Source organism: Castanea sativa, chromosome 3, assembly GCF_040712315.1.
Source record: "Castanea sativa cultivar Marrone di Chiusa Pesio chromosome 3, ASM4071231v1".
In the NCBI taxonomy this organism is placed as follows: domain Eukaryota; kingdom Viridiplantae; phylum Streptophyta; class Magnoliopsida; order Fagales; family Fagaceae; genus Castanea; species Castanea sativa.
Genome location: NC_134015.1, coordinates 14,115,557 through 14,127,215, shown reverse-complemented (window position 1 = coordinate 14,127,215; position 11,659 = coordinate 14,115,557). Strand labels below are relative to the sequence as shown.

General features: G+C 32.3%; 1 protein-coding gene across 1 annotated transcript; it reads left to right on the top strand.

Moving 5' to 3' along the window:
• Window positions 1-4,173: 4,173 nt before the first annotated feature.
• Window positions 4,174-7,654, top strand: LOC142628172 (putative serine/threonine-protein kinase WNK9). Its single transcript, XM_075802197.1, has 7 exons — window positions 4,174-4,488; window positions 4,596-4,633; window positions 4,850-5,077; window positions 5,207-5,427; window positions 5,686-5,843; window positions 5,948-6,386; window positions 6,494-7,654. The coding sequence occupies exons 1-7, from the start codon at window positions 4,414-4,416 to the stop codon at window positions 7,540-7,542; spliced, it is 2,208 nt and encodes a 735-aa protein (XP_075658312.1). The 5' UTR covers window positions 4,174-4,413; the 3' UTR covers window positions 7,543-7,654.
• Window positions 7,655-11,659: the final 4,005 nt, after the last annotated feature.

The following is an 11,659-nucleotide window of genomic DNA, read 5'->3' as shown; positions in this document are numbered from 1 at the left end:
GAAAAACTATTAGTAAAATTTAAAGACATAAATAAAATATTTTTAATAGTTTAGGGACGAAATATGAATTTTCAATAGTTTAAGGACAAAAAATGAACTTTTTAAAATTTAAGAATAAAAACAAAGTATTGGTAAAGTTTAGAGTTTTAAGAACTAAAATAGTATTTTATCAAAAAAAACTACTAAGTACGTAGTCACTACATCAAGAAGAATGGATTTGGATGATGGGGGTGCGTGTGAATACCCACGTACCCCATCATCCAAATTATTGTATAAACTATAAGATGTAAATAGATGTTCATCCTAAATTACAATCGTTATTGTAACATAAGTCAAAAATTACAAAAATTATATAGCCATTACACTAAATTAATATTAATCTATCCACTAATATCTAATAAGGGTGGTGTTAGTAAAATATTGTACTTTATGATGTACAAATACGTGCTGATTATAAATGCCTTCATAATTTATGGTGGATAACTGCAATTAACAGTGCAAGAACCTATTTAGGTCTTGTTCCCCAACCTAGCTTAACCGAACACTTTCCTTCAGCTGTTCAGCAACCTGGCCTATTGAGTTATAGTGAAAGCTCCTCTAACAACCCAACTATTAATGTATAGTCAATTGGAGAAACTATGATAGATGGAGTTTGATGGGATCATATACCCTTTTTTTAATGTATAAACCCATTTTTTTATATACTTTTAAATAGCTCAAATAAATTAATAAAGCATAATAGTGGATCATTTTCCATTTTTGTTTGAATTAGTGAAGCAAACTAATCTATATATATCATACTCGTATGGTAGATATATTATGTATATGAGAAAAAAATAGCATTTATATTTTCATAAAAATAGTTGTTAAATTTATTCTCAAATATCTAGCGTATAAGAGCATCCATAGCAGTGGAGCTAAAAATTTAGCAATTTAGCTCCACTAAAAGTTACTTTATCTATTTTACCTACACACATGCTGCAGCAGTGGATCTATTTTAGCTTTCAACATAATAAAATAATATAAACATCACAATAAAATAATATATCTACCACAATAAAATAATACATCTCACTACAATAAAAACACCACAATAAAAAAGTAATGTGAATGCAAAATAAAAAATTAATTTTTTTTTAGCTCTCATGAACAGTGCACATCTATCTATAGATGTGCACTGTAGCAATGAGCTAAAAAAAAATAGATTTAACTCCACTGCTGCATGCTTCTTTTTGGTGTTTTGGTGGAGCTAAAATAGCTATATAGCTATTTAGCTCCACTGCTGCAAGTGCTCTAAGAAATGCTTAGTTAATGGATAAAAACTCTAACAATCAATTTCACTATATTATAAAAATTATTTTATTAGACAGTCTTATAAGATATTTCTCTCATAACATTTGTAGGCACCACACATATAATCTCACATGTTATGAGAGAGATATTTCATGAAACTGTTTCATAAAATACATTTTCCTTACAAAGTAAATAATCTGGTTGAAAATATGATACAAATACATTTCAAATACTCTATTTGGTAAAGCCTAATTTAGCACATTACAGTCCCTTATCCCAACCAAAAAAAGGAAGACTAAAAAAATTGTTTGGATTATGAACTTCCTAACAATAACTTGTCTCAACTAGGATTATGTTTTCAATTAATCTTTTTTTGTTTTTACCAACTTAGGCGCCTTCTGTCCAATCTGTGATACTAAAACCCAAAATAATTTATTTTCTCATCTATCTTGGGGGAAAAAAATCTAAACCCCAAATCTAATTTGGTTGATAAAGGTAAGTAGCATAAAGTTGCATAGTTTTTTTTTTTTTTCCTACTTTATTAACTAAAATAGCTCCCGTGCTCTATCCTTCAAAAGTATAACAAAATGATAGTAGAATGAGAAATAGGATAAGTAGATAAAAAGTTTTGGTTGCCACTAATTCCTTCCTTATCCAAAACAGAAAAGGAAAGTTGTATATTTCTTAATTATCATCTTCCATACACATGTATAACATGCAACCTGCATGTGTATATGGAGTTGCATGTAGAATTGTGAAACCAAAAATCCAGAACCTGCAACCATTCTCATCACTACTTTTGTTTTTATACATGCATGCCTGGCTAAAGATTAAAGACACCTGTACTGAATTGTTAATGGCTAATAAATAGTTCAGTTCAGATGAGGCAAAGTTTGCCACCCCAACTACTAACCTGTTTAATTTTACCCAACAGTTACGGACTCACTTATAGTTTTAGTTCAGACTCTTCTGGTGTGCGTGCATGCAGATCATCCTTATCCTCTATATTTTGCCATTTCACTGTAATAAAGAATTAAATACCCATTAATAATACCTTAATTAGTTTATTGAAACATCATTTTGATCTTATCTAGTTTGTCATAAATTCAAACAACTATTAATTCTTTATACAAAGTAAGTATTCTATTCTCTTCTTTTTAATAACAGTATTTGTTATGCAAGAAGAACAAACGGCAAGATTTTGCTTCCATTCATTTTATTGACTTTTTAAGGGTTTGTGAAATTACCCTTCCTTTGTTCAAATTATACATTAACCTCCCTGATTTTTTTTTTTAAATTATCATTTTAGTACTCTTAAATTACTCCTTATTTGGTTTAAAGTTTTGTCTATATGATTATATATATTTTTGTTAAAATTATGCACACAATTTATTAAATCATTTTACTAAAATTTAATGAAGCATTTTGCTTCCTTGAAAATCATACAATACAAATATCCATGGTGATGGTATCAATTTTCAAATAACTGGTTAAATGGCCAGAGTAAAATAATTATAAAATTTTTTAAATGATCTATCTATAAAAAATATTATATTTTTATTCTGAAAGTTAAAGGAGTAATTTTTTTCATATAGTGGAGATTATACGAAGTTTTTTTTTTTCATAAAAGAAATAAGTCAGTCACAATTGCAAAAAAAAAAAAAAAAATCAGAAAATGCACTTTTTCTATTTAAAACATCAGAAAATGCCAAATGAATTATAAGACTTTTTTTTTTTTAAGAAACAAAATCAAAAAAGAATTATGAGCCTCTTGGCTTAACTAAAAGAGTATTCAATGAATACAAAACAAAAATACACAAGTTGCAAACACAACAATAAAAGCTAAATACTCAATTTTTCCTAAGAATAGACATTGGCACCCTCATATAGGGAAGGAATATATTTCCTCCCTCTTTTTAGAGAAAAGCATAGACGAGTTAAACGTACAAGGCGTAAGTGTACGGATAAGTGCCATCGAGCTAGAAAACTGTTAGAGAATTTTACTTCTCATCGTAGATATGCAACGCCTCACGTCCTAACCTACGGTATTGGAAAATTCTACAAAATATATAGAAACAAAACCCAAATTTACAATGATTAAAACAATCTTAAAATAAAAGATTTTGGTTAATCCATTAAATAAAAAATTATCTGTTAATTTTAATTTCAAAACAAAATTTTAATTCTTATTTTTTTCTAAGTAAATCTGTATTTTTATATGTTAATTATTTAAACAATTTTTTTAAAAAGAGATCATTATTCAAACAACATGAAATGAAAGTAAGCTCATCCAAATTTTGAATCTGGTAAAATAAAATATATAGATTTTGAAGGAAAAAAATTAATGTATAATATTCGAAATAAGTAGAAAATAAAAATTCATACACAAAAATCAGTAATCTGTAAAATATTTTAGTGTTCTGATTTTTTTTTTTTCAATCTAATATTCTAAGTTTGGAAACAATATAATATATTTTTTGAGATAATGTTATAAAATAAAAAGTGGGGCCCTATTTTTATAATCCGGCATTTTTTGCTTTATCAAAAAATAAATCCGGATTTTTTCGCATTTGCTGGCCAGCTAAAACTAATTCTCTCTCTCTCTCTCTCTCTCTGTGAAAAAATAAATAAATAAGAAAAAGAAACTCTCTGTCTCTCTCTCTCTCTCTCTCTGAAAAAATAAATAAATAAGAAAAAGAAACTCTCTGTCTCTGTCTCTCTCTCTCTCTCTGTGTTTTGTGTGTCAGTGTTTGTCACGTTCCGTCGTGGTTGGGTGGCTCTGTTTGTATCTGCTTAAAAATGTGACAGTGTGTTTTTTACAAAAACAATTTGCTTTGCCCTTTTTATTAACTCAGACCTACCCCTCACTTTCACATGTTCAAATAAATAATTGTTCGTTTCATTTCTACTCTCTCTCTCTCTCTCTCTCTCTCTCAAAGTTTCAGAAAGGACGCAAAAAAGTATTACATTTGGTGTCATATAAAACCTCTCTCTCTATCTCTCTCTCTCTCCTGTCTGGCAGAATTCAGAACAGTAAAAAGAAGAAGAGCCATTAGAGGATATCTAATCATAGGAAAGAAAAAAGGAGAGTAACAAAAGTGAAGAAAAAAAAATTGGAGAATGAATGTTCTTCAACATCTTGAACAAGATTACTCTGAGTTTGTTGAAGTTGATCCGACTGGCAGATATGGCAGAGTAAAACCTCTCTCTCTCTCTCTCTCTCTCTCTCTCTTTCTATCTCTCTCTCTATTGCTATCTACTTTTGAGTCTGAATTAATTTTAGATTCCTTTGTTTGTTGCAGTACAATGAAATCCTTGGCAAAGGAGCTTCAAAGACAGTGTAAGAATTCTTATTCTTAAACAACCCGAACAACCCATTTCAGAATTTTTTTAATTTTGTTGTCAAAGTTTGAAGCTTTTGTAGTATTTCATTCAATTTGGTGCATACCCAGCGCAGATTTCTTCAAAATGTGAGCTTTTATGGGTGTTTCTGTAAGTTGCTGCAAATGGGCATTTGATAGATTTGTCAGTTATTGGGTGTCTGATTTTTTTGCAGTTACAAGGCATTTGATGAGTATGAAGGGATTGAAGTTGCTTGGAACCAGGTAAAGCTTTACGATTTCCTGCAAAGCCCTGAAGACCTTGAGAGACTCTACTGCGAGATTCATCTCCTTAAAACATTGAAGCACAAGAACATTATGAAATTTTACACTTCTTGGGTTGATACTGCAAATATGAACATCAATTTTGTGACTGAAATGTTCACTTCTGGGACTCTGAGGCAGTAAGCATTTTTTTGAAATTTTTAATGATTGTTTTGGTCTATTCCTTGTTTTCTGTCAACTTTGCTATGTGGGTCTGTGAGATTTCTGATTACCTTTTGTGGATTCTTTTGCTTTTTTATTATTGATAGGTATAGACTAAAGCACAAGAGAGTTAACATTAGAGCAGTAAAGCACTGGTGTAGGCAGATCTTGAGAGGGCTTCTTTATCTTCATAGCCATGACCCTCCTGTGATCCACAGAGATCTCAAGTGTGATAATATCTTTGTTAATGGGAACCAAGGGGAAGTGAAGATTGGTGATCTTGGCCTCGCTGCAATTCTAAAGAAATCGCATGCAGCTCACTGTGTTGGTATGCTTAATGATTATTGGTGATTTTGCTATGTGGATCTCAAGTATATGCTTTAATCATTATAACTAGATTGAAATCAATGAAAAACTACAGGTAGAGTGGAAGATAGTATATCAATGTATTTCCAATGAAACAAAAAGTTGTATCTGTTTTTATGTGCTTTTTTCTAATTTTATCTCCTGGGTATAGGTAGTGGAATTATTAATTGAAAGACATTTAGTTTGGGGTTGATGTGTTTTTGGGTTTCCTTTTTGACAGGGACTCCTGAGTTCATGGCTCCAGAAGTGTATGAGGAGGCTTATAATGAGTTAGTTGACATTTACTCATTTGGGATGTGTATATTGGAAATGGTCACTTTTGAATATCCTTATAGTGAGTGCACTCATCCTGCTCAAATTTACAAGAAAGTTACTTCTGTAAGTGGATACTCTGGATTCCTCTCCATTGGCCTACTTTTGTTTGTTTAGCCAAATGAATAATGATTAAGCCTAGATGTCACTTACATGCTTTAGTTCTACAGGGAAGAAAACCAGATGCTTTATACAAAGTAAAGGATCCCGAAGTGCGGAAATTTGTGGAGAAATGCCTGGCAACTGTGTCTCTAAGGCTGTCTGCTTGGGAGCTTCTGAATGACCCTTTTCTCCAATTAGATGACTGTGAATATGATTTGAGACCAGTAGATTATGGTAGAGAACTAGATGACACAGGGCCCCTGATAAGGCAGCCTCTCCCTGAATTTCATCACAGTAATAGCGGCTTTAGTAACGGATGCTCAAATGGTTTTGGTTTTGAAGCCCAAAACGAATGGAGCTATCATTCAGTTGAGATCGAATCAAATGGAATTGAACTTTTTGAGCACCACGATGATGACCATACTGAAGATGTTGACATAAGTATCAAAGGGAAGAAGAGTAAAGATGGTGGCATCTTTTTAAGACTTAGAATTTCAGATAAAGAAGGTTGGAATCTCTTTTATCTTCTTTCTGTTGGCATTCTTTTAGTGGGTTGTTTACTATATCTTTTTAGTGGAAATCAAATGTGGCACTGTGGTTGTATCTTTTTGCAGGCCGTATCCGGAACATTTATTTTCCATTCGATGTTGAGACAGATACTGCATTGAGTGTGGCAACCGAAATGGTTGCAGAACTTGATATTACTGATCAGGATGTGACCAGAATAGCAGATATGATTGATGGAGAAATTGCTTCCTTGGTGCCTGAATGGAGACCAGGGCCAGGGTTAGAGGAAACACCCCAGTTTGCTAATCAAGGCCTCTGTCATAATTGTGCTTCCAACCATACCTCAAGTGGTTCCTTCATGGATTTTCTGTCAGATAATCAAGGCATCAAGAATATGCAAGTTCTTCAATGCTGTAGACATGGATGTGCTGCTTCAATGCATGGCCGGTTCGAGGAGATTACATTCCAAGCAGAGGAGTCTGAGAATCATGTGACATACGGTACACCAAACATGTCAAGCGACACTGATTATCAGGAAATATGGAGTCAGCATGAGAGCCGCGAGCTTAGTTCAGTTGGCTCTGGCCAGAGCAATTCATATGAGGAATATGAGAAATTGGAGCAATCGATAGTAACTGAGGAAGAGAATGACGTTAGTATGAACAATGATAATACCTCCAAAGAAGGAAACTTAATTGGAAATTTATCAGGTTCACATTCTCTCTCTTTGAAGCCATCTTTGTATCGTGACCTGTCTGGACATTATAAGAAAGAAATCCAGCAGGAATTGAGATGGCTTAAAGCAAAGTACCAAATGGAAATAAGGGAACTTAAGGATCAACAGTTAGGAATGTCAAAATCTTCAAATTGTGGATATAGAGAAGACAAAGTAGATGATTTAACACTACAAGATGACACCAATGGAACTCCCTCGAAATCTTGTTCTTATGATGGGGAGTTTGGTTCCAATTTCCCTGCTCTTGTCAATAAGAGATGCCCCAATTCGGAAACCCAAAGGGCCAAAAATTGCGAGGCAATGAAGGATCCCTCAAATGCTGAGGATATGTTCACTGCCAAGAGATTCTACACAAGCTCATTGCTTCCAAATTCTCTTCACAGGACAGTTTCTCTCCCAGTTGATGCTGTTGATATATAAAACCTGTAAGGCACTGTGAATTTTTATGTATGTCATACACTCATAGAGGCTGTAACATTATCAAAATCCACCCATTTTGGCCAGGCAATATCAAATTTCACCATATGTAGCATGACTTATATTGTAAGAGGAATAGGAAAGCAACGTTGCTGTCCCCAAACACACACACACACACACTAAATTTATAATGTCAAAGTAAATTGTGATGGATATGAGTAGTAGTAATAATTAGTGGGGAGAGATTCAAAATTATAGGCTTGAAATTGACAAATTGCAATGACTTTTTTGTTGAAATTATCTCTGTATATTCTGTTCCAAAAGAGGGATATAATCATTGACACGGCTAGGATGGTGCGGTGACTTGGACGAGTGTACCATTTAACTACCATAATGATAGATAGAAAGATGGATAGATATGAGGAGAGCATAGATGTGTGAACACTGAGGTTTGTAGGGTCCTCCATGTGTAATGACTTGGTTGAACTAGACTCCCTGCGGACGTTCAACACGTTCCAAGACACAGCGTGCAAAAGCCTGTACCCTTGTAGTCTATTTGGCCCTATTGATTGCGATGTCAGTGTGGCACGCTCTCGCAGAGTAGGTGCGTCGAGTAATGTTACGGATACAATATTTTAAGTACATTTATTTTAAAATTGTTGATACGGCTTGTCCTGATTGAAGTAACATAGATCCATTGACACAACTTTTTTATTATTTACCATTTGTTTTTAATCGTGATTTGTTTCATTGTAAAAGCACGATGAACTCGACATAATAAATTGCAAAACTGTAGAAAGAGTCTTATAATTCAATTTTCATTCTCTACTTCCAGCTATAAATTATTGAAAAAAGATAACAAATTGAAGTTTGTATTTTTTTTTTCTTTTTTAAATTCATATGTCAGTTTGTAGGGTTGATCAAATTTATAATATGTAATTATTTGTCACTCTTGAATTATTTGGTATTGTCAGTTGTAGGTGGCCAATGAAAGATTAGCTTTTGCCAATTAGGATTTTTTTCTAGGGGCATGTACTGTAGGGCCCCAACTTTTTATAGTCAATTATAGCGGGGAGTTCAAAGAGAAAGAAAATGTATGGCCCACTGAAGAATCGAGTCCCCATGCATGCTGATATACATGTAATTTGGATTTACCCACACACCCACATGAACAAGATGGTTCTATTAAAATCTGATGGTCCACTCATGATGCTCTTTTAATTTTAACAAAGTCCTAGTGATCTCACATAGGCTGACTCTGAGAGACACATCTAAGATTATTCAAATCACACAGACAAACAAATCCACTTCATGATTATGCCATGCCATTAGAGTTTGTACAAAAAATTGTACCTTTCGAGTGAAGCACTTAATTTCTCAGATTGTACCTAATAAATTGGATAAAAGTCATTGGTCCTACCTAAATGGATCGCTATTGAAAGGCATTGTATACTCAGTGTTAATATGAGGCGCAAAATGGAGGCAAGCCACTTTTTTCTTAGTGCATTTTTTCGGTGCCTGTAATGGAAGCACTTTAGATGATTTAAGAATTTGCCAAACTCTTTGGAATATCTAAACTTGTATGGAAGCATTAGGTGTGCCAACAATTCTCGAGAAATTATTCAATACAATATGGTGAAATTATTTAATACAATACGATGGCCTCGTAAACTTCCTAAGTCCTAACTAATAAAAAGAAGTTATTTCTTATCAATTACTTAAGAATTTCACATAGTCATTAAAATTGATCATGGTTTAATTGTATTGGTCGGAAGACCACGAGTATGGCATAACAAAAGGATTAAATAAATTAAACCCAATTCCATATGGAAATAATTTGGTTGCTTTTATTTGACTTGACTTGATTTGCTCTCCATGAAACATTTGGGTTGGTTTTATGTTAAATCATTTGAAAAACCATACTATTTTAAAGCAAATATTGTAAAAGATCATGTAATTCGGTTTGATATGGACAAAACTGGTGGGTGGATGTCCAATGCAACTATTGGGGCCAAGTTGGGTTAAACTTTTGCAATTTGGGGCTAACGCAACAAAGCATGCAAAACATTTTTAAAAATAAAAATAAAAAATCATAAACATGACTGAAGGTGAATAATGTAGGCCTAATTTGTCAATTAGTGTAGTTGGTAATTTTATAATACCCAACCAATTTTTTGGATGAATTTTGTTCTTATCAAAGATATGATTGTTTAAGGAATTGTAAAAAGGTAATGTCTTGTTTCATAAATATTTTAGGAGTGGATTTAGGTTGAGTTTGGATTGTACTAAAAAATGAAACTTCCTGCGTTTGGTGTTTTTTTTGTGTGGATCTCGTGCACTGTTTACTGGACCCGCAAGTACAAATTTCAGCAAATGTTATGTTAAAATTGAGTCACCCAGCACTATTCACCAATTTAAAAATTATTTTGCTATAGTATTTTCAGTTTTCAGTAATAAACAATATCTAAACAAACCCTTCGAGTAGTTGTAAAGATCTTGTTCTCAAAGTTGTGGGCTCAACTCAATAAACAAATTGATCATCTAAACCACTTTAGAAAGAGACATAATGATAAGCATTATCACTAATGAAATGGAATGGTGAATTGGACTATGGTGGTAGGTGAGAGAGAGAGGGGTCACTTGAATAATTGAAAATCATTGTATGGTTTACCTCTCTTATATATAAATAAGGGCAAGACTTAGGTATAGTATTTAGGTATTGTTCCTTAGATTTTCCTTTTAAGATTCTGCCATGTGAATTTTTTCTCATGTGAATTTTTTCACATGGTTGAATCTTATGATGAAAACTTAAGGAACAGCACCTAAAGTACTATACCTAAATTCTGACCTGTTAATAATGTGATAATGAATTCATGACAATGATGTGCAAGTTCAATTCCTTATAACTTTTTGTGATTACGTCCATGGAAATATATGATAAGTGGACACTTTTAGATCATAATAAAGCTACATTTCATCTTAAAGAAAAATAATAGTGTTTTTTTTTTTTTACACCTACGTAGACAAAATGACAAATTCCAATGGTACAACTTTTTATAAAGAGTTCTTCTACATCACTTTCATAATTTCATTCAAAGCAAAATCCACTATTGTTTGCTCCTTTTACCCGGTGCTCTACAAGAAGGAAAACAATGCAATGCCCACTTTTATTTCTTTTTCCTTGAAATGTTTGTTTTGAGCTCTGTAGTCTATTCACAAAGCAGACCCACAAAAGCAGTCAAATGTTCTTTATAGTTGGATACTGAGAATTAAGGCATAAAGTTTGCATTGGAAAATATATTAAAAAATATTCCTTTGTTTCTTGCTTTACTTTTTGATTATATAATGCGAAACCCATGGCAAATTACACGAGGGCAACTCGGCAAAGTGTTTATTTTATGTTCCATCACATAGGATTTCTTTTCTCTTCTCTTTCTCTTTCTCTTTCTCTTTCTTTTTTCCTTTGTATTTTAGGAGCCATCGTATAGGATGTTATTTCATAATTTAATAGTCAACACTAATGACAGCACCCCAAATTACATAAAGAGAATTTTTTTAAAAATATTATTAAACTACAAGATTCTTAATATTATATCGATTTGTGATAATACATAAGGAAATGCTAAGCTCTTAGAAAGTAGAAGCAAATATTACTACTTTATTCATATTTTTGCATTTGAAGCCTTTAAACGAAGCACCATTATAGATAAATGAGTGCTAAATATATTTGCAAGTATATTTAGCAATTAGCACTCATCTATCATATTGAAAAAGATTAAAAGAAAAAAAAAGGTTTAAATCTCATTAATCTCAAGGGGTTGGTTTAGTAATTTTCAAGTCTCATGTTATTCATGTGATCTTAGGTTTAAATCTCCTAACCAACATTTTGGTCCCATCTTAAGAGACTCCTCCTTATAATTACTTAGAGTGCATTTGGGAGCTGATTAAAGCTTTAGCTTAAATTAGTTTTTAACTATTCAACTTATTTTTGCTACTATTTATTAGTCTCATTATACTTTTTAGTACTATTCATGGGTCTCATTGTACTATTTCAACTACTTTTTAATTTTATTTACAGTAATTTTAGCAAAAAATTTTTAATTTCAACTAAATAAATTGT

Excerpts from the sequence above, each read along its gene's own strand:
- LOC142628172 (XM_075802197.1), top strand. The coding sequence starts at position 4,414 with ATGAATGTTCTTCAACATCTTGAACAAGATTACTCTGAGTTTGTTGAA. Across the intron at positions 5,428-5,685 it reads GCATGCAGCTCACTGTGTTG|GGACTCCTGAGTTCATGGCT; the intron begins GTATGCTTAATG and ends CCTTTTTGACAG. Across the intron at positions 6,387-6,493 it reads TAGAATTTCAGATAAAGAAG|GCCGTATCCGGAACATTTAT; the intron begins GTTGGAATCTCT and ends ATCTTTTTGCAG.